General features: G+C 34.7%; 1 protein-coding gene and 1 pseudogene across 1 annotated transcript; one reads left to right on the plus strand and one right to left on the minus strand.

Moving 5' to 3' along the window:
- Positions 1-6,102: 6,102 nt before the first annotated feature.
- LOC114742110 (polycomb group protein EMBRYONIC FLOWER 2-like) lies at positions 6,103-12,576 on the plus strand (annotated as a pseudogene).
- A 1,933-nt stretch (positions 12,577-14,509) lies between these two features.
- LOC114742111 (increased DNA methylation 1-like) lies at positions 14,510-17,727 on the minus strand. The gene is made up of 8 exons (XM_028930377.1): positions 16,981-17,727; positions 16,714-16,819; positions 16,476-16,573; positions 15,892-16,124; positions 15,596-15,682; positions 15,352-15,451; positions 14,757-14,802; positions 14,510-14,679 (listed from the first exon to the last, which is right to left on the minus strand). Exons 1-8 carry the CDS (start codon positions 17,725-17,727, stop codon positions 14,510-14,512), a joined length of 1,587 nt encoding a protein of 528 aa, XP_028786210.1.
- Between the last annotated feature and the right edge of the window lie 6,092 nt (positions 17,728-23,819).

Below are 23,819 nucleotides of genomic sequence, written 5' to 3' on the forward strand. Positions count from 1 at the left end.
AAATGTTTCCCTCTCACTCATCCATTCAAACCTATTAATATTTAAAATGGATAGTCACAATGAGTTGAAACACATGAATAAGATTATCTCTTCTCTTTATCCCATAAGCTGTATCTGCTGTTTATAAATAAAATGGTTAAATTGATCTTAATTAATTGTTCATTGACAAATCAGGAAAAAAAAATCTCAATTGATGGTATATTTGATCAGACATTCTCTCAATTACTTTTTTGAACTCTACAAACATGTATGAGTTTATATGGATAAAAAAAAAAGAACCAATAATATAAAAAAATAAAATAAATGAATAATTATTATTATTAGCCACACGATAAAACAAATTAGAACATATACATTTGGAATACAACATATAAACTGATTCTTTTATAATTCTCTGACCCACTTCTATAAACCCTTACCTTAAACTACAATGACCATTACTAAATAAAGTTCAGGGACTGCTAATAAATCGATAATAAGAGAAATTCTAGAGACTAAAAGTTATATTATTCCTATTTATTATTACCTAAAACATATGCAGCCTAAATCGAACTATGTATATGAAATTATGAATCATGTGATTATATATTATAATTATAATTATGGATTTAAAATTTTCCTATTACATCTAATTGGTGTTGCCAAGGATGCGTGTGTGTAGTCACCCTCTTTGATCTGACTCTAACGATTAATTAATTAATTAATTAAGTTGACTTCTAATTTGTTTAAGCCGTAATTAATCTCATTATTTTTCAAAACGTGATTTTAATATTTACCACCACTAACCAATACTGCTTTTTTTTTTTTTTGGGCCAGCCACTAACCAATACTGCTTAACCAACCTTTTATTCTACTACTAATTAATTAATTAATAAAGACTCATACGCGGTACCTTCGACCTGAACAGAGTTATTTTGCATTATTATCATAGTCCTGATTTGGTTCAACTCGTTTTCCACTTCGCTCCCATTTTGCAGACACGGTGTTGACACGTAATTAAAGATGGTGACAATAATATGAGACGCGAACGCGTGGTAGATTTTCAAACAGCCATATGTTTTTCATTTTCACCATCCCTTTCTTTTATTTTTATATTCAAATAATCCAACTTATCTCAACCAAATTTAATATTAATCAACCTATGCATTGCGTTTTTTTTCCTATGCTATATATAGTGCTTCCTTTGTTGGCCAAAAAAAAAATCATATTTGAATACTTTGGGAGTATCCACAAAGGAAACCTAATACTTAGGATTTTTTTTTTTGCTCTTATGTGTCTTGAAAGTTTATTTTTGTAGCAAAGATATCCTGACCATTATTTGTCATTAAGTTTTACTATTATTAAATTATATTGTTTAACCAGTATTTTTAACAGTCAAACTTAATAATAAATAATAGTTCAGGGTAGAAATGCTCAAGAAACAAACTTTCAAGACATCTAAGAGCTGCAAAAACTTTTAGGTGTTAGGTGCTTCTTAGTGGATATTTTTGAAATATTTAAGCATTTCATCCCAAAAAATAAAATGAAATAAAATGACAACAACAAATATGACTAAACGGTTGTTCTATTTGTGAAGCCATGGCTGACAGATAATCAAGGAACAAAAAAACCAGATCAGACACTAAATCATGGCTCAAAAGTTAACGAGTTAGATCGAGGTCAACTTGGGATTGAACCAGTCATAGTAAAATAACATAATTTAATTAAAAATAACAAAATATAACAACATTAATAATTAGTAATAACAAAATACAAGGAAAGAATAGTTTGATTATAACAATAATAAAATATAACAATATTGAGAATTTTGATCTTTTACGATTTTTAAATAACTAAAATTCATAATCATTGATACAAAAATCATCACTAAAATTCATTCAAATATTTAATTACTAAAATATTTGGAGCTGGATGAGCAAAAATAAAATCAATGGCAACACAATTATCCAAACCAGTTCATCATCAATTTTCATGGGTTCACATTGGTTTGACTGAGTTGATACTGGTGGGACTTCTTACCAGTTTAACACTTAAACTAGACGGGACTATTGGTTTGTTCACTGATTTTCCAATTGAATCGGTTGATTTGGTTTGGTTTTAGGTGCTATGCGGAGAAAATTTCCCTAAATTGATCTAAGTAATCTAACTCAAATTGTTGGTTCAAGTAAAAATTTAGCTAAATTACATGGCCCACCAGGCCATGGATTTAAAATATTATACTGTTGCAGATATAAGGACCTTATATATTCATTCATATAAGGTGCTTATAAAATTATAAATCCTAGTTAAGTTGTTTTTCGCAAATTGAGGAATGTTAGTTAAATCATCTAGTGTGTTTTAAATTGATTAAAGTTACCTATTTTATCTTTATTAAAAATTCTTGTTTCTTTTTCTCTTGCATTTAAACTCTCTCATTCTTATAACAGGAGGTAAAAGTGAAAAACTATCAATTATCTTATGATCTTATATTTTGGATCAAAAGGGAGTAGCTTCTAAGACCTGATTTTTTTTTCTTTTTTGGTGAAAAAATCGAAATGCCCATGTGGTGCTTGAAGCCATGAGGTGCAAGGTGTTCACTTAGCCAATCATCGATATATAATATCATATGTATAATACTTAAAATCACGGTTCATAGCAAGCCACAAATAATATGATTTTTAAGGTTAAAAAAAAACATGTAGCATGACTTTTAGTCCTTGGCTCTTGAGATCTACTAATTTAATTTTATTCTTATGCAAACAATGTGTGACTTGCAAGTATGACTATAAAATTTCGGTCAAGAGAAACTCATAAATTTATTAAATATAAATAAAATACTAAATCTATGCCTTGCAAGGAGTTTTTTTTTTAAAAAAAGATAAGGTGCTTAAATAATCAGAAAGTATCTATCAAAGAGCATCTAGCACTTGAAATTTTTTTTAGCTCTTTATATACCCTAGAATTTTTCTCCTAGCATGTCTATTCTGAATTGTTATTTGTTGTTAATAACTGTTAAAAACACCAGTTAAATTGCACAATTTAACTGTAAAACTTAATGATAGATAACGATCAGGATATTTTTGTTATGAAAGTAAATTTTTTAGGTGTATACAAGCCAAAAAAACTTTCAGATACTGAGTGTTTCTTCATAGATATTTTCGAAGTACCCAAACACTTTACTCTGTTTAAAAAATAAGACTCCATTACTCATCTAATTATTAATAACCTAATTTGTTGGAACACACACACATATTCATTGATATCCAAAAATACTGGCCAAGCACGAATACATTGATATTGATATTCAGAAAGCTAAATGTTGTTCCCTTCCCATTTATCAACCAAAGAATTTGTGGAAAGAAATTGGAACAATATTTTGACTACGGAAAAAAAGAAGAAGAAGAATAGTCCCAAAAAAAAAAAAGAGAAGGGAAAATTGGGGATAAATCCCCATATGAAAACTTTACCGGAGAATGGTCCCTACAATTTTGTGAAAGATTGAGGTCCTTCAAGACAATAAATATGCTCAAGAAATGACCATAATGCCCTTAGCAAAGATAGATTGCATATAAGGAAGCTTAGTCGCACTTAAAGGAAAATTATTTGCACGGGTGGAAGTTTGTTTGCACACAACATATTCTGAATAGAATAAATAAGGAAGTTTAGTTACACTTAAAGAAGATGCTTCGCACGTATAGAGATTTAGTTGCACATAATATATTTTGAATAAAATAGGAGATAGATTGCATGGAAAGAAACTCAATTGCATTAAGTGAAAAATGCTTTGCACGTATAAAAATTTAATTACATAAGGAAAGGTACATTGCACAGAAAGAAACTTGGTTGCACTTGATGGAAGATGCTTTGCACATATGAAAGTTCAGTTACACAAGATTTGCATGTGTAAAAATTCGGTTGCACAGGAGAAGATACATTGCATACAAATAAATTTAGTTGTAGTTGACGGAAGTGCTTTGCACGGATGGAAGTTCAGTTGCACAAGAGAAGTTGTGCAACATAACTTCCATTCTCTCATGCAATTGAACTTCCATATGTGCAAATCATTTTTCCTTTACTGCAATTTAAGTTCCCTTGTGTGCAATATATTTTAACTTCTTTTGTGCAACTAAACTTTTATACATGCAAAATATCTTTCTTTAAGTGCAACTAAATTCTTTTTATGCACCGTATCTCTTATCTTATTCAAATATGTTAGTGCAACTGAACTTCTATACGTGCAAAGTATATTCCTTCAAAAGCAACTAAAATTTTCGTGTATGCAATCTATCCTCATCAAGGGCATTGTGGACATTTATTCTTCACAAATTTCTAGGGACCATGCCCAAATAAATTTTTCAAATTGGGATCTATACCCAATTTCCCCAAAAAAAACCTGTTATAATTTTTCTTTTTTTTGCTCGCCAATCTGTTATAAATGTTCATAACACTTGCTTTTGCCATATTAAAATATTAATATAAAAACTCAAAAGTCAAGTTGATAATTGTGTGAACATGATTGCGGGTCCGTTATGACTTATGTGTGCTGGGAGAGACAATTGACCCAGGCCCAGATTGATCAGTCATCTCACCTACTTGTTCTTCGTCAGCGAAGCCGAGTACAATTCTACTAATTAATTTATTCATTTATTCCCAGCTGCTTTCTTTCAGAGTGTAATATATATGGGGCTCTGTAGAAACCCGATAGTCCGATATGGTTTGGTCTAACCTGAACAAATCCAGTCCAGTCCAATTTATAAAAAAATTGGTACGAAACAAGACTAGACTAGACTGGACTAGGGATTGGCCCTTCAGACCATTTAGTCTAGTCCAGTCCAGTCCGGTTTTTTTTAATTTTCAATTATTATTTATATAATTTAATATGATTTAATTTTTTATATTAGTTTTTTATCTATTCAAATAATCAAGATTTATCTATTAACTTCTTGAGCAATAAGCATGTGTATATATTTACTACAATGAGGATTAATAAATAAAACATGACATTATTGGAAAATTGAAAGGGAATGATCAAAATTGATAAACTTTGGATTAAAATATATGCAAAATTTTATATGGTAAGTTACAATCTTGCCTCCTATTAAAGAAATTTTTTTTAAAAAAAATTAAATTTAGATCCAGTCCAAGCAGTCTAGAGGACCAAGTCCAGTCCAACCAACCTCAAGTTGGTACTGGATTGGACCAGACCTCGGGCTGTCTTTTTCAGCCTGAGGTCTTTATTGAACCAGACTTCAGGTTGATAACAAACCCGACTTAGTCTAATCCATGCACATCTCTAATGTATACTCCCTCTGCTTCGCAACATGGAAAACTAGTTGGATGGTTGGCCTTTGTTGTGGGAAACTAGCTTCTTTTATTAAATCTAATCTTAGGAGATGTTTGGGTAATCCCATAAGTATTTTTTCGCAAATCGAGATAAACTCTTCCACATATTTACTTCGTATACCGTAAAAGTATTTCTGAAATCATTGTTTTATTCTTACCCAATTACCCTCCTAGTAGTATTTGACAGAGATATTGTCATGTCAACTTTATAATATAAATACGGTCAGGCCGTTATGAAAGAAGGACTTGGGCTGTGATTCCAGATCTTATTGTGGGCCAGGCTGAAGCCCATCATTATGGCCCAGACTTTAGCCCACTATACTATTGCTGGACTGGATTGTCGTCTAACTCTAGGCCTCCAGATTTGAAGTCTTGAACGACTGAGGCTCTTGTTCTTCCCCGCGAGATCCCAACATCGACGACTAACAACTCATCGGCGTTTTTTGTCTCCTCGTTTTCATACTGTAAGTCTGTCTCCTTCGTTTTTCCGTTTTCCGCCTTTTCTGTTTTCGAAATATACCAGGAAGCGGAAAAATCAGCTCGATCTTTGAATTGTTAATATGAATGTTCGGGAGGGTTGACCTGGACTAATTTATGATCATGAAAGGGCAAAACGGAAACCTTCATTCTTCCATACCAAATACTTAATTGTGTTTATCTTTGCTTTTCCCCCTTTTAATTGCTAATCTCTGCATTTTGTGAACAATCTTATGTATCAACGTAGCCTTCTCAATAGATGACGGGGTATTTTTCTTTTGATGATTGACCGAAACTCTGGAAAAAGTATGTGGCGATATGTACGAGGCATTAAGGTTCACTTGTTCTCATCTCAATATACATAATGTTCTGCAGGTTATAATTATTTTAGAGGAGGACATGTGCCGTCAAAATTCTCCTGTACACCATTCTACTGAGGAAGACACCGCAGCTGATGAGAGCCTTCTAATTTATTGCAAGCCTGTTGAACTGTACAATATTCTCTCCCGCCGTTCTCTTCATAATGTAATATAATGCGTTCTACTTACTGTTTATAATTTATGCTGGGACAATCGGAATGCTACTTTTAATCGCCATAATTAGAAAGCGTGTCTCACATTGAAGAGCAGAACCCTGTATTTCTTTTCTTGTGTATATTGTCGTTGAATACTTGAATTAGAAATTTGTATTGACATTATTAGCGCACTTTGCATGTTTTTATGTTTGGACCCCGTACGATTTAAACTTGTGAGGGTGGCCCGTATTTCACTTAGGTATATTCTCATGGCACAAACTTTTAGAGCCCAAAATTTATCCATTTACTTATTATAGATACCTCTCCTAGGCACCTTGCTCTTCGTACTTACCTAGATGCTGTTGTACATCTTCAAGAATTATCCGTGTAATTTTCTTAGAACTTTCAACTTTCTGATTTATGATTAATCTTCTTAGCAGCCTTCATTTCTTAGGAGATGTCTGCGCTACAAATTACGAGGAAGGCATAAAAAGAGGTACCTATTCCTTTTTTCTACTTTAACTCTTAACTATCTTTCTCTATGCTGGTGATGAGTTAATATGAATGACTCTTTAATATATGTATTGTTAATGAAAGAGCACCTGTAAATCAAGCTTTATCTTATACGTTATAAATTTTCTTGTTTCTTTTGCACTGTTGTGTAGGTTAAGAGCTGGAATTGTGATATTCAATTATAGGGACTGTTACAACACGATTCGAAAGACTGAAGGTATGGATATTGTTTGTTCTCTTTGGTAAGGTTCAATGTTGCATTGCATCTTATCACTGCCTCCAATAATTATATTTTCTAAAGTGCAATTAAACTATTTGGTCAGCAACTCATCATTTTTGTCTTTGTTACCGTGTACTGATGTTGTGGTTGCATCATGTGGCTGAAAGGTGTGTGTGTGGAGAAGAATTGCATTTACTTATTACTTGAAGGGATTAGATCCGGGCAATACTGATTGAATTTTCCCAACTCTTTTTAAGTGCAGTGACTGAGGACTTTTCTTGTCCATTTTGCTTGATGCAATGCGCAAGCTTTAAGGTACATAGGGTATATTGTGAGCTTTATTCCTGTATCACTTGTTCCATTTATAGTTTTGAAGATTAGGAAGGGGGTGATTTTATCACTCTTTGTTTATTCACTTATCCTGGTTTGTAGAATGACGGTGAGAACCTTCCTGGGGTGGAAAAAGGCATTTAATTTCAGCATTGGTCTATCATTTGAAGGAGCAAAACTTACTATGGCTTATTTGGTGCAGGGTTTGCGATTTCATCTTTGTGCATCACATGATCTCTTCAACTTTGAGTTTTGGGTTTGCAACTTTAACTATAATGTCATTGTTTATTTACTAATTTATTGGATATATTTTAAAACTTAGCTTTTTTGACTAGGACTATACAGGACGGTAATAAATATTTATATTATGTAGATTTATAATAGTTTAGAGATGAGAGAGGTCAGGTTCTATTTAGTTTTAAAGAATGGGAAGTGGTTGATTTCCTTAGGGATTAATACACGTATGTAGTGTTAATCACAAGCAACTAGTTGGGATTGAGGCCTGTGATAACTTGGTCATTATCTCAGGTAGAGTTGTAGAGGGTGCATCCTCCTGCTGGATTCATAATATTTTATTCCGCTAGAATCTGGTTTCTGCAGTGATAGTCAGGAAGAGTGCTTTTATTTAGCTTAGCTTGTCTTGATTGCTTCTACTGGAGTTTCTTGGTTTCTATCTTTTGTATTGATAATGGTTTTTAGCTCTATGAAAAGATTATATATATTATGTGTGTGTGTATATAGATAGATAGAGAGAAGAAGAACACTTAAGGAAGTTATTTAAGAGGATTTGTTGGTGAAGGATATATATGAAGAGTTAGCTTGTGATAGAGTCTAATGGCATTGTGCAATCCTTGCAAGTGACCTTAATTGGTGGGATAAGACTTGTTCATTTTGCATTGATCATGGTTTTGTAATTGTTATTTTTAAGGAATATCTATCCAAATATTTGTTTTCTACAACTAAAGCTTAGTTAATGGCCTTACCTTAAGAAGAGCATCTTGATACCTTGTATACAGATGTATATTATGTTAGTCTCACCTTTGCCTGAAACGATTACTTAATTTTGCTCTTATGGGCAATGGGTAAAAGAATGAACAGTAAATTTAAGTGAGTATATATTTACATGCATAATCTGTTATGCTGTGCAGCTTTTTACTAATAATTTGTCTTAAATTTGTTAGGTATTTACTTTGACTTGAATTCTGTGAATAATTTTTGGCTTCACTTTGATATAGTGATGGGAATAACCTTATGTCAGCCTATGTGAAATCTTCATTTTTCATTTGAAAAGAATGTTATGTGCTAATTATCATTTGTATTAACATTTATCTATTTGCACTTTGCAGAATGTCACTGATGGGATAAATCCACAGTCACAAACCTTCTTCTTCTGGTTGGTTGTGTATCTATATTCAAAGCAGTTACTGGCAAATTCATATAATTTTTAGTGAAATTATTGACTTTGAAATGTTGAATTAACGACTAACTGAACAGTGCAAGGCCTCGACGACGTGTACGCAAAGGTTCTAATCAAAATGATAAGTGTGCTAATATACAGTTTCTGGAGCTGGATTCACCCATGCTGGCTACAGAAGGCATGCAGAATGGTTTTCATGAGAAGCACCATGGTAATGATTGTACTTGGGTGCCTACTACTATTATCTATAAGAATGGATATGTTCCTGAGATACCCGGTAACTTGAAAGTAGACTCATTTGCACTGTACTTCAAATCTATGGCCTGCTAAAAATGAAATTAAGTTAATCGACAGCTAGCAAAGCAGTATTGGAAGGGATATGAGAGAATAGAAAATTCCATTCATCTCTTTTGATACCCGAGTGGAGACCGCATAGCTGGGAAGTATGAAATACCTGCCCCTTGCATATAGCGTATTGTGCACAACCTTGATATTTAGCAGTCCTCACTTTCCCAGCTATAATTTTCATGTAACTTTTTTATCAATGCATTATTTGTGGGTTAGACTGATATTTAGTTTTCTGTAGACACCCTGTCCGGCAGAGGTGGGGACTTGTACAAGATATCTCCAGTCAGAAAGAATTGCAGAATGGAAGACTGGATGGAGAGAAATATGGTCCTCATTATCCTGGTACTACAGATGACTTGGAACATGTTGCTTCTAGTTTCAACATTCCAGGTGTTCCAATTGCCATGCCCCAAACTTCTAGGGACCCTGAATGTAATAAATCAGTATCTAGATGTGATTCTGCTTTGCCTGCCAAGACAAGGAAGATGAACATTGATCGGTCAGACTCAAGAAAGTATTCTCATATAACCTACTGCCTGCTTCTTTATTTTTATTCTTGTGATTAGTTTTTTTAAGAATGATATTCAGTTTTTAGAAAAGACTTAAACCTTGTGTGTGTGTGTGTGTGTGTATTTGCAGTTTTTGAGTTTTAATTTTTTCCACTCATTTGTTTTTGACAAAAGATAAAAAGCGTGCTGGCTGTATGATTGGAAAAAAAAAATTATTTCTCCCCTTTACTTATCATGTTATGAACAATCTCTTTGGTGCATGCTATGAATTCTGAATATGATACCTATCTTTTGCAATGATGTTTCTTCCGTCAGCTTGGTTCTATGTAATGTCTATATTATATTGTAATTACTTTCTTTGCATGTCAGATTATAACCGAATTCTGAATATGATACCTATCTTTTGCAATGATGTTTCTCTAACCATGCCTATGTGATGTTTTTGTTACCTTTGGCATCAGCCATATGATGGAAAATATCTGAAGATTGTCTCTTAAATCAATTTAATTCCTCTACTATAGGATTAGCTTGAAAGAGATTATTCATGGCAATAATTCCTGTTATCCTTGTCAAGTTCCTAATAAGTGTGCTAATCTATTTTTTCCTGTAAAATTTTGTTTCTCCAGTCGTATGCTCCTGCAGAAAAGACAGTTCTTTCACTCTCACAGAGTTCAGGTGACTAGTTTTCTTAGATCTCTTTGAATTTTTTTCCCCCTTGGGTCCTTCCCTTCCTTTGGCTAGTTAATTTATTTTCACGTGGGGTTTCATTTTCCAGCATGGTAGAGAGAATTATTGACTTTCTATGGATGTTTTGATGTCTAAGCAGTTAGTTTTACTAGAGATTGATACTTATTGTTTGTTCTGTTTAGCATGGTTTCTAATTGAATTCTACTCATGTGGTTTCCCTGCATGTGAATCTAGCTTTAATGACATAGGATTAACTGTGTTTAATGTTAAATGCTGGTGGTATAGGGATTGTTGTTGTAGTAGTTCTTGTTTTCAATATTAAATGCTTGTTCGGTGTGGCATACTATAGTTGATTTAATTTGCTTCTCATTTCTCCGTCTTACTCTGCTCTATGGTATTTGAAGCCTATGGCACTGGAACAAGTGTTATCAGATCGAGACAGTGAAGATGAAGTTGATGATGACATTGCAGATCTTGAAGATCGAAGAGTAAGCTGAAAAATATTTGTAGTTTCTATTTCCTTTTCTCCATTCTTTTATCAAATTGAAATTGTCATCCAACATAAGACAATACTGTAAGGAACATAAGAATTATGTTTCACTTAAATATCCCATTGATCATCCCATCTAAGGTGGGAACTAGGCATCCCCTACTACCCTAGCTTCCTTCAACTGGCCCCACTAGTGTTTAGAGCTCTCAGTGGGTGCCCTTTCTATAACAGCAAACCACCAGCGTTGATGGCAATTGCAAATAATTAAGTGCGGTTTTGACTCCCTGTAAATCTAGCTGTTTGGGGTGGGGGTGGAGGCCAACTACTGGAAAACCCCAACTAAGCTACTCAATATAAGACTTGGCATCTCATACTACGTTGGTCTTCATGAGTTTTGTGTAATACTAAGAGTCACAATGACTAATATTTATTGAAGACATCCCCCCATTTTTTAACATGAATTTTTGGCTCTTTTTGTACCCTCTGTATCCTATTGCTCCTCAAGGTTTTTGGCAGCTTTGCTCTTGGGTATTTCTTTTTTATGAACTTGGTCAGATTAGTCCCCAAAACCTAAAATCAAACTGTCATGTTGCAGATGCTTGATGATTTTGTTGACGTTTCCAAAGATGAAAAGCAGCTCATGCATCTCTGGAATTCTTTTGTGAGGAGGCAAAGGTGACTACTGCTTCCCCTATTAGGATGCTTATACTTTCTATTCTTATTTGTTTCTCTTCTTCCTACCAGTAACACTGGGTTGCTAGCTGGTTCTTGCACGTAGAGTGAAATTAATGATCTGTATAATGTGCATACTTATCATGTATTTTTTCATCGTGGCAGTGTGCTGGCAGATGGTCATGTTCCCTGGGCCTGTGAGGCCTTTTCCAAGCTTCATGGAAAGGAGTTGATCTCATCTCCTGCATTATTTTGGTACGACTTTTGTTTTTCCTGCTTGAATTGATTAATTTTCCTTTAGGGGATGTTTGGTTTGTGTTGTGGACACACACGCACGCACATAAAAGAAAGGAACAAAATGAAGTGGCAAGGGAAGTGGAGTTTGAGGTGGGGCAGATGTGTCACATGAAGTTTTGGAGACTTCTATCATGATGGGTTACTGGTGAGGAAGCCAGTTCCATGGTTTTCAACGGCATTGGCTTCCACATGCAATCAATGATGCCAAACAACAGAATCTTAACTTCTGTTTCCACTTCCTGTCCTTCAATTCAGAGATGCTAACCGAACCTACATACAAGTGTTATATGGTCGTTATCTTGATGAGTACCCAATGCCTTGATCATAGTTTTCTTCCTCATTTCGGTTTTATGAGACCAAAACCTGAAGTGCCTAACCATTTATTTGTTTATTTATTTGTTCTTTGGTCGCCTGCTACTAAGTACTAGCCTATTCTCGGAATTCTGAGTTGAAGTTGAATATTCTTGCTGCAGGTGTTGGAGGCTATTCATGATCAAACTTTGGAATCATGGCCTTCTTGATGCTTCCACAATGAACAACTGCAGTATAGTTCTAGATAGTTTCAGAAACGAGGTGTCTGATGAGAGCAAAAATTGAAGATTAAAGGCTAACTGCTTCAAGGGACAGAGTTCACACCATCTTCCCTTTGTATTTTTCTTGATTGTAACAATCTTATTCTTGTATTTCCAATCGTAATTTATTAATTATTTTTTCAACTACATTTGAACGATGTAATGTATCATTTTGTTATATAAGTGAAATTTGGTCTTTCCTTCTCAACCGTTTTTTAATGCTTTGTGGCATCTGTCAAAACTTCGTATCACCAAGTCAGGTGTCTGTTTCACCCCCTCATTGGCGGCCATTTTTGTACGTACCTTAATCACTTTGATAGATTTTTTTGTCATTTTTTTCTTTAATAGATATTACACCAAATTCTCATCTAAGCTACCTTAATTTTATGTTCTCGTCTGTCCCTTTAAAACCCAGTAATCACTAATGCTATGTTTAGATGGAGAGAAAATGAGAGAAGAAAAAAAACTGGAAAGGAGGGAAGAAAAGTGAGAGGAAAGAATAGTTGGGAAGAAAATAAGGTGAGTCTTACATCCTATTTTCCTTCCAACTTTTCTCTCTCCATATATTTTCCCTCGTCACCCTTATATGTGTCTTTTCAGCAAAATAATGCCTATTTATTTTTTTCTTTTTCACTTTATTTATTATTATTATTTTTTGTGTTTGCTTGATTGAAAAATAAAATAACTAAAATTGTAAAAATCCTTCTAAAATAAACTGAAAGGTGGTTTTTTAGCATTACATCACACAATGTTTTTTTTTTTTCTTCTTGTACAAAAGTATTTGATGTTAAAATATTACAACATGATAATATATCTTTATCAAATAATTTGATTTTAAATGATTTGATTATGTTAATGTATGGTTTTTTATTATGATATTTAATTTGATTGTAATCAAGATATACTTTGATATAGTAGCAAGGGTATTTTAGTTATTCATATATTTACTAATTTTCTCTCATTTTTGTTTTCTCTTGTCTATCCAAATATGAAATGTGATAATATTTTCTCTCCAGTTTTTTCTTCTCCCTGTTTTCTCCTCTCATTTTCTTTTTTCCCAACTTTTTTCCCCATCCAAACGGAGGGTAAGTATTGTCAGTCTTGTAACATATTTTTAAAACATCCTTTCATAGCCTAACTAGACGGTGCACTGACTGTTCAAAATCCAAATTTTGAAAAGGTAAACTTCTCATTTTTATTGTCGAGGGTGACATTTTGGTTTCCCGTGACGATGCGGATGAAACCATAACATTGAAATATGCTCTTTCTTGGGCCTTAATATTAAAGATTTTAGGGAATAAACATAGTTTATAGGAAGGGAGGCAACAAGCCAACGAGATTAAAAAAGGGGGAGATGGTTCTCTCAAAACACATCGAACTTATTTGAGTAACACGTTGATGAAAATTAATCATAATCATAAGAATGGCCTTGGGCATTGGAATATATCCCTATTAACATAGAGATTAGCGTGTGTATCGAAAAGACTAATAGGTAAATTCATTGACCTCTCGCAAGACTTCATATTGATTTTTCAGTCCGCAGAGTGAATTAACTCACAAACAAATTAAATGAATAACATCATAGGCAATTTTTGAAAATCCACCAAGTATTTGAAAATGAACTGTGGCAAGGAAATCTGCTTCAAGAAAGATACAATTGCTGGATTCAAATTCGCAATTAGTGCGTTGACTGGCATGTGTACCAAACTCATGAATACTAATTTCATGACCATGACTGTTCCTCATTCGAATGCAGGAAGCTCTTGCTATCTACTGGAGCATAGTTGTTGCTGTTGGTGTCTTTTGATGAACAAAAAGACACCATATGAAGGCTTACGAAAGCTTTGTGAGACCATAGAACAGCTGTTACTACTACGAAATGACTAGTGCATATTGATATTGTTCAACACTGGAGGGATTTTTTTTAAAAGATTGGTGAATATGATAGCTGAGCACTTAAGCTGACCCACAAAGATGTCATCCAGTATAATAATTAATCCTAAAATAAAATGTAAATCAGGAAAAGAATGTTTTACCAAACATTCTTGAAAGTTTTTACCAAAAGAAACATTTATTTGAACCTCTCCAATTAGATAGGTAGGAATATCAACACCAGCCACTAACAGTTTCAATGCCAAGAACTACTCAATCAGCAACGTTAGCCGCGAACTACGCATCATCTTCCACAGTCCTTGTGCATTCTTCAGGAGGGGTATGTTAAGGTCTAGAAGGGAACGGTCCATTGGATTATTTCGAGGTTCCTCGACATTCAGAATGCCAATTTGCCTCTCTTCTTTTTGGTCATTGCTAACTGTAGAAGGGGAAGATGAGAGTGAAGAAAAAATGAGGGAGCAGAACTTCATGCACAAGAGAGAGAGAGTTATTGACCTGATTTTGCGGGCGACAATGTTAAGTCTTTCCACAGCATTAAACACTGAAAAAACATTAAAATACTACATGACGCTAGTTCACTTCTCAGTTCTAAACTTGGATCACCAAATCCAAACTTTTCCCGCCACATGCTACCGCGCTCTTGAATGGAGGGAATAATTAAGTTTTGCACTTCAAGATGGCGGAGCAACTAGAAAGTTAGTCATCATAAAAAGCTGTCAGTATAACGAACTTTTCAATATTACTCTAAACAAATCAATATCCTAATCAAATTACATGAGGGGGCTAAGCCAAAGAAAGGGAAAAGGAACCTTCATAACCTAAAAGATCATACCAAGAAATTCAATTACTTTTATGATTCTGACAATTTAATTACCAGTCACAGAACTGAATCAGAATGAAACATCTACCTTTTTTGGCAATTATATTGGGGAAAAAAAAAAAATTAAGGAGTTTCAGAAGAAAGAATACTTTCATGAATGCCAGGGGAAAATTTAACTTGATGCTTGAACCTTTATTATAACCTTTGCACGGCTGTACTTGGTTGAATTAAGATACAAGAGGAGATTATGTGACCTTGTTTATGACTTACCGATTCCACCACTGCCAGAAGATATCTACCGTATCCTTTTCTTTGATAATTTTTATGTGTGGCCATAAAGGGCATATCTGCAAGCCTCCGCCCATGGATTCTATAGAATTAATTTGTGGAAGTTTAATAAAATATTCAACTTAATCTCAGATGATACAGAATTTAAGATTTACATGTAAGTAGCGAGGGACGAGGGCCTGGTGTTAAAAAAAGTGTGTTCACAAGCAAAAGAAAAGAAACACACCTCACAGAAGCAGCAGAGACAATTTCATCATCCTTTTCCAGTATAAACGTATAGAAACGGCTATAATCAACCCTGGGTAACTTTGACCTGAATTGCATTAGAATTAGGAATGATCAGAAGGCACTAAATTGGATATTAGCATGGAAGTGGTCGCAGTAGAATATATAGAATCAGAGAAGCATTGAATGAAAAAATAAAATATGTTGACGAAAGGAGCAGCAGTAAGTTGTATAGGTCAAAGTGCAAAGTATGAAAAGCTGAGTAACAGTGTAGAAAAACGCCATCAATGTGCTTACCGAAGACTGCATAGTACACTTCGAACCACATTGAGGCCTGTATATCTGTCAACTATTGTCTCAAAAGCTTCATCCATTAATTTCCATGTAACTGCAACCTTGGCATTATTTTCAACATATTGGTGTTCAGAGACAGTTGATGTTCTTTTCTCCATTTGACGAATAACTCTCCAAGAGTAGCTTTCATCGACTTCATTCCTGACTCCAACTAAACTCTCCAATTTCTCATGGGTCTTTCACAAAGCAGACAGTCAGAATAGTAAAGGTGGTGGACATTGTATTTAGAGTAATCCATGGAGAGAGCATGACCACTCAAAGTTTCTTTTATTGCTAAAAGTAACTTTTAAAATTTCATGGTTTGAATTATAATTTGAAACAAGTAAAGCAAGAATGTCAAAATACATGAAAAATCTCAGCCCCTTGAGAAGTGAAACTTTCTATGTTTGCATAAAATCCCCCAAAACTTTTATTACCTCTGGTCCTATATTTAAGACCTAATTACACTATTAACTAGTTCTTATATTTTGGACTAGAGGTAGTACACAATAAATAGAGTTCCCAGACATATTTAGACAGAATAATACCTTTCTACAACTTTGCTGACAGTATAATCTCGAACAGTCAATGTCTAAGGCATCTTTAAGAGCTTCTTTCTCAAATTCCTTAAAGCATCCCCAGTCAACTACAGAAGCACGGAAAATTGCTTTGTCAGTAATACCAAGTTGGAGACTTGGAGGGAAAATAGAAATGTGAAAAAAGCAGTAAATCTTTGCAAGACCTCTATATAAGGATGCTTAATGGACTATGAGGAAAAAATATTACATTTTTTGTTACATTGGAAGCACTTAATCAGTTGCTTGCTTTTATCACTAAGCCCACAATGCTTGCATACACAATAAGGACAGAACCATTTTCCTTCAGGAAGCCTCTGCAACTCAAACGCCATGAATCCACAATATTTGTTCAGAAAATGAAATATTAAACCATAAACAAAAAACTAATTCCAAACTTACACCAAAAAGAAATTCCAAATACTCAAGGAGATCCCCCAAATCCACCCTTAAAGAAAACGAAAAGGATTTTAATTACCTCCAAATTCAAACAGTTTAAATGATATGTGGAGGGGCACTTGTCACAGCAGATCAACTCTCCCCCATCTCCGCAAACAGGACAAGCATAATCATGTTTATCTCCTGCATTTCTCTTGGATACAAAGGAATGTGTTTCCTGATGTTTCGGTTCACTGTTCTCACACAAAGCGATCACCATGCACTCCAGAAGATATCTTTGTTTTTCAGGAAGGTATATATGTTCATAAGGTTGTTTAAGGTCACTTCCACAATGTTTCTCAAAGGCCCACACAGAATATTCCCTCTGGCAACAGCTGCAGAGAATTTCACCTCCGGCAATTGTTCCTCTCTTTGCCGTACTTCCCTTTATTTTATTCGAGTAGGTGACATGTTCACCCTTCTTGATAACATTGCAATCTAACAACCATGATAAAATGGTTAGTTTGTTTGAACTTGGTTGTTCAGCAGATAATGTTCCGTTTTTATTGTTTGAACTTGTAGCATTACTGGCTTCCTTGTTTTTTATTTCCTGTGCCCTCTTCTTTGAGGTTCGACCTCGTCGACGCCTTGCTGTCAAATTTACACCTGAGTTTGCCGTTTTAGTCTCCTTAGTAGCTGGAGAGCATAATGTCAAGTTCCTTCTCCGTTTTTGTCTACTAAAGCTCCCTGATAAATAGTCTGTATCGGAACCAACTGAATCACTTCCAGGACTGTCCGAATCTGCATAATTAGTGTTTTGCTTTCTTTGCCTAAGTGCGTAGGCCATATTATTTAGTTAGTGACTCAAGATTCTCCTCTCTTATTGTCACCTCTGTGCCAAAATATCTGCGACAGGGAAAAAGAACTGACTGAAAAATTATAACCATATGCAGATTATTATCCTTTCATTTTGTATTTCTACCCATCTTTTTATTGAAATTATTCAAATGCCGAGTCCCAGCAACTTTCCTAGAGTAATGATGAGGAACAAACAGCTCGGCTCTGATAAAAGCATGCAAAGAGTTTTAACTCCTTCTATGGTAGTTACAACTGCTAATCTTTAAGTGATGAAAAAACGGAAGCAGGCTGCTTAGGCTAAGCCAGTCCTTAGACAGAGTTGAGCAGGAGATTCCCCTATTTGTATTGTTGCGGAAGAGTACTTCGATGTTGTAAATCAATTTTATGATCATAAATCCACAAAAATAAATTGAGTTATTTAACTAACTGATGAATCAGCAAATCAAATTAAATGGATCAAAAAATGAATATTAATGGAAGACCAAACTGTTCATTTGTATCACTATTTGTTACACGAGGCAACATTTAAATGTTTACTCTTCACATAAGCAGTGAGTGGTCCCTCATAAATTGAAAAACTGTTACTGAAAAAAAAAACAGAACAACACACACACACACACAGAGATGAAAGGTGTGAGAAAGAGAGATTTTGATGAAAAGAATCATTATTAACCGTCATATCTTCCTCCTCAGCCCTTGTCATAATGGTATATATTGAGAGAGTAATTAGCCCTAAGTTCCAACTACCCAGGTAACTTACTTCTCATCTGTTTTGTGGTCTGAATAGCCACACCCCATTGCTAAATTTCCTCCTTTCGTCCACGCAGGAAGCAACTGATCAGCTCGATTTAAGTAAGATACACCTTAAAAGATAGCATATTCAGTCTTAATGTTCATTAATTCTCCCCCTTGCCTCAGTGGCATCATATCCTTTATTGGATCTTTCGTCTTTTTGATCACTAATATGTACATATCTTACCTTGGAACTCACCGAGCACATTCCCTGGAAAAGATTTTGGAAGTTCCTCAGGGGATGATCAAGTGGATAAGAGTCTTCACCTGCCCATGAATACCCAACACGCTGTCCACTTGATACCATTGACCTCATCAACTAGGTTATCTATTTTGATATCTCTTTTGTCAGTTCTAGAATATTTGACATCCTGTGCTCCATTCTTGACAGAACTTGATCGATCAAATATGCAATTCACTGCTCCATAGGAAGACAAATTTGGCCCCCTCGCTCTCTCATTGGAGCTTTTAAACACATGGCTTCATGGTCGATGGACTATTGCTCTAATACCATTTGTCATGAAAAAGAAGAAAGATAGATGAAAGGAGAAAGAAAGAGAGATCTGGATAAAAAGAATTTTCATCAACCATCATATCTGCCCACCTCAACCTTGGTACACTGGTATAAATTGAGAAAGTAAGTAGCCAAACAGCTCCAACTACAGGACCCAAAACAATAACAATCTTCCCTATAAGTGGTATCAGACTACTGAAGACCAAACCAATAACCATCTTCTATAGAGATCTACAATTCTGCAACATGTTGTCTGAAAACACGATACCCAAACAAATTACATTCCCTTTATTCACTATTAGTCCACTGAAGGCTAACCAAAAAAATTCCTTCTGCGGAATCTAGCCATTTTGCAACATGCTGCGATCTCACCCAGTATTAATTTGAATTTGTTAAGTAATAATTCAGTTCTTCAATTTGATAAAATACTCCTTTAAAGTTATTGCTTGAAATCACAAGATCCAAACAAAATTACTTTCCCTACGTCTTAGATCACTGAAACCCAAAGCAACAACTTTGTTCTATGCAAATAAAACTATTTTGTAACATGCTTCTTGCAAACATATTTGATTCTTCATACAGTAGCTTTTGAATTACTGGAAATGATTGGCATCAATTTACTTCCTCATGCTACAAATTGCTAATATCTCTGTCTAAATGGACTCATGTTGTCAATTTTGGGATATTCATAACAAACTATGAAGATCAAGACTTACCATAGTTTCTCATTTAAGTTAGCCATTTTTGTCAAATTTATCTCTCTTGGAATATTCATTATAATTACTAAATTCAATTAATAAATAGTGGGAGGCAAGACTATAATCAACAGACCTTTATTGTTATCTAATAAAACTTCCTGTCTGAAAGCTTCTTCAAGAATAAAACTAGGGTGGGCCAAAACAAAGAATCTTTTATTTTTTCTTCAATAGATTGTAAAAGTATATTTCAAAGACTAAAAAGGCTATGAACTTTTCAGATAAGATCTATAGTGAGATAAAATGTCAATAAAGAAAAGATTATAGCAAAAATTATGTCCAATTCACAGATGCAGAAAGCTACACAGGTGAATTGTAAAGATTGAAAGTCAATTAGATCATGACAGCCCTCTCTGGAACCATCAACAACGTCGCTCTCATATCAATCGATAGGTAGCTAATGGGATGGGGAATTCTACCCAAAAGGCCGTTGAGGTAGGACAACCGATCCACTTAAAATGCCTATTAAGCATCCCAGCCTACTCAATATGGGACTTAATATCAAATACTACCAAGCCTCCATCAGTATCAATCAAGAAAAACACAGTAATGGACATTGTATGCATAAATAAAGCGCCCTTTGCGAGATTTAAAGGCACGATATGAACTCTTTAGTGAGCAGGTGAGATGGAATTTTTGTCCCCTAGAATTCCTACCATATCAGAAATTGAAATTGGGTGTAAAAAACTTGCCTTTGATTCGGAAACAAGATATTCACCCTAAATTCTCGATGGGCAAATTCACAGAAGCAGATCTATAAATTGATCAAACGCCTGCACAGCATAAAATTGTTAAGAAATTTTGCCACAAATGTTTCAATTAAGTGGAGCAATTTGTTATATAAGTAGATATGATTGGGAAGATTGATACCGGGGGAAGACCGAAAGAGTGCTCTTCTTTTTCTGTGCTTTTGTCAAAAGAAAAGGATACGTTGCACTGTTAGGAAGGACAAGACACTGGGTAATAAATTGGGATCGTAAGCAACTTGTCCTAATAAGTGATTCACTGCTAGCACTGACTTGAAAGTTTTAAAATTTGAAATGGGTCTCCCTAAGGCAATTGTGCAAGTAAAGGGTCTGTCCTATGAGGTCTTTATGTAGAAAAGGACTTGGCCTCCACGTTGCCAAAAAAAAGAAAAAGAAAAAGTAATTAGACAGTCGCATCGAATCAAATTAATATTAATTAGTATGTGCACACATGCGTGCACCGCCGTGAATCATTCATTGTAAATTCTGTGCAAATGCATTGTCCCCCTCTGGTTTAAGTAATCTGCATTGACAAAAACCATAAAAAGCATATCTTATTGATTTCTCATCAAACAGCTAGCAAGAATACATCCCAAGTGTTATGTTATTTAGAGTAAGTTCAGTCAAACAGCCAACTGAGAAACCTAAATGAATATCAAATAATACTTGCCCAAAGCATTTCTATTTCACTCATTCAATGTCTAATCCATCTTTAAATGGTAAACTTCCTCATGCTACACAGCTATTAGGTTCATTTAAACCACTTCTTCAGTGATAAGAATAAGATAAGAAAGTTATCATTTGAATCTCCTGCCAGGTGCACCATTTTTTGACAAGACAAAGAGTGCGACAGAAAGGAGTAAGAATGTACATAAGGCCTAGTTGAGAATTTTTCACACCTTAATATGCCGGGTAAAAATATTTTATCATGTTCTTTAATATTTAAAGTCGTACTCCTCTGGTCTTTAATATATAACCTAATTGTTGAGTTAATATTGGTCCTAAATGTAAGACCTATTTATCATATTTATCAATTTTTCTTAAATTACTCCTATTGATACTCCTTCAACCATAATCAAGTAAAAGGGAAAGAAGGATATTAGGAAAGATGATTATGGTGTTTTAAAAAAAGCATACCATATTTCTTATAATTAACTAACTTACCTAGCTTCTTTAATCTAATCAAATTAGTTAAATAAGTCTTATATTAAAGATTTTGCATGGTAAACAGAGAATAGAATTTATTATTAGCAGTTTCTATTGTTTTGTTGTCTGATAATGCTGTAAGTATGCAGAACAAGATCTTACTGTTAAGCATAAGAAATCTTATGCAAGAGTTTTAGCATTTCACCAACTCACCTGGTAAAGCACAAACTGAATAGCAAGTGCATAAAACACAGTCCAATTCGTCAGAAGGTAGCTTATTTTCTGTAGTTTTGCTGCATGCTTTCGAGGAAACTAATATGCTGACCAAAAAAAAAACAAAAGAAACTGTGGCAGAAACTTTTCTACATATGTCAATTTTTATGTACCTAGTAACATAATCAGGTGCTCAACTTGTTTTGCAATCAATAGATATAATAAACACGACAAGATTTCAACAATTACGTTCAACAAGTTTTGATGAACATGTAAAATTAGCAAATACCAACTGACCTCAGTGACCTCCAAGAGCTTTCAAACACACTAGAAAGCTCACTGCTTGCAGTGATCATGTCGTGAAAAACTAATAATAAATAAGAGGTAAGGCCTTGCATTGGCTGGAATATTTTGATAAAAACTACCCAAAAAAAAAAAAAACCTGAAACTCTAAAGCTGTAAAGGAATGAAAAATTGATGAATATTCATTGGAAAAATTACCGAGTAAGCCGAGTAAGCAGTTATGCCAAAGTGCCCTGGAAGACCATGCTTACATAGAGTCGCCATACCAACTAATTCGATTAAGACAAAATATAACTTACTCTGAATCAGTCGTATCAAATCATTTATCCTTTAATTGAAATTTTATATGGAAACTGATGTTGCAAAACTCTAATTAATTTTCTACCTACGTTCGTCAAGACGTTTGCCAGATATCTGAATCTCCAAACAACCATTCGGTAATTAAAAAAATGTGTACTATAGTCGATAACATTTACAGGAAAAAAAATGTCCAAACATCTTCCTAGTATAAACCAAATGCGCTTAAAGATCAGTAGCGCCAATCTTACATCAAAAAATTTCAAAATCTTCGGTGAACACCATAAAACATTCCAATAAAGTAAATAGCACGGCCAAACCAATTTACGCTGTTTGGTCCTGCCGCTGATGCATTCAACCCCAGTCTTCAATGCTGCAACTCCCAAGTATCAATTTCCTCACGTATAACAGGTTTTCCATTTCTGTTTGATTGCAAGAACACGTCGAGAAAATAATTTTTACCGATCGAATCTCGTGGTGCATAGCGTATATTAGCGTAACTTATGTTTATGGGCTGCTTCCACCAATACCAGCAATCAAACAGACCTTTGATGCATCCGATTTCTCAATCCACTGCCCCTTTTGTGCTTTAGGTGCTCTTGGTCCTCTGTTTCGCTCCCTTTTGATTTGTACCGATTCGAATAATGTCGTCTACTTTGTGGTTTCTGAAAACATGTAGGTGCGGGATCGGAATAAAAAGAAGTACTCAGGTTTCTCAGGACTTTCATAGTCATCCAGCAACCCAAGAAACAGCTTGGAACTCGTTATTGTCACTTCTCTATAGATTCAGAGCCTGCCAACGCTACTACTGGTTTTCGAGCTATGAGCGTAAATCTTAAATTCGAAATCAGACCTCAGTCTGGAAGATTTTGATGACACATGAAGTGAATCAAAGAGAAATGAAGAAATTAACGGGTCTGAAGCAAATTCGGAGAGTTTCTATTTTGAAGATGATATGCGTAGGCACACCAGGTTAGGAAGATATCGTGGGGAAGATTCATTTTGATTTTCATTCATTTTATACAACTGCGTAAGATGAGAACCGCAAAAGAGACTCTAGGTGGGCCCAAGTAACAAGAGCCGTAGGATTCGGGGCATCTTCCGCCAAATCCAACGCCCCGTAATTTTCCTCTTCTTTCATTTTTTTTTTTGGGGGAAGCACTTCTTCTCTTCTTGCTCTGACCAAACAAGTCACTCCATTGTTTCTGCCAATCTTGCTAAAGCGAAACCACCACTCCGCCAACTCCTCAGATTATTGGTCCCTCTTCTTACTCTTTCCGTCTCACTCTATTCTCATCATGGCTTTCTCTCAAGA

The sequence above is a fragment of the Neltuma alba genome, unplaced genomic scaffold (assembly GCF_004799145.2).
Source record: "Neltuma alba isolate B1F8T4 unplaced genomic scaffold, ASM479914v2 tig00003645_pilon, whole genome shotgun sequence".
NCBI lineage: Eukaryota > Viridiplantae > Streptophyta > Magnoliopsida > Fabales > Fabaceae > Neltuma > Neltuma alba.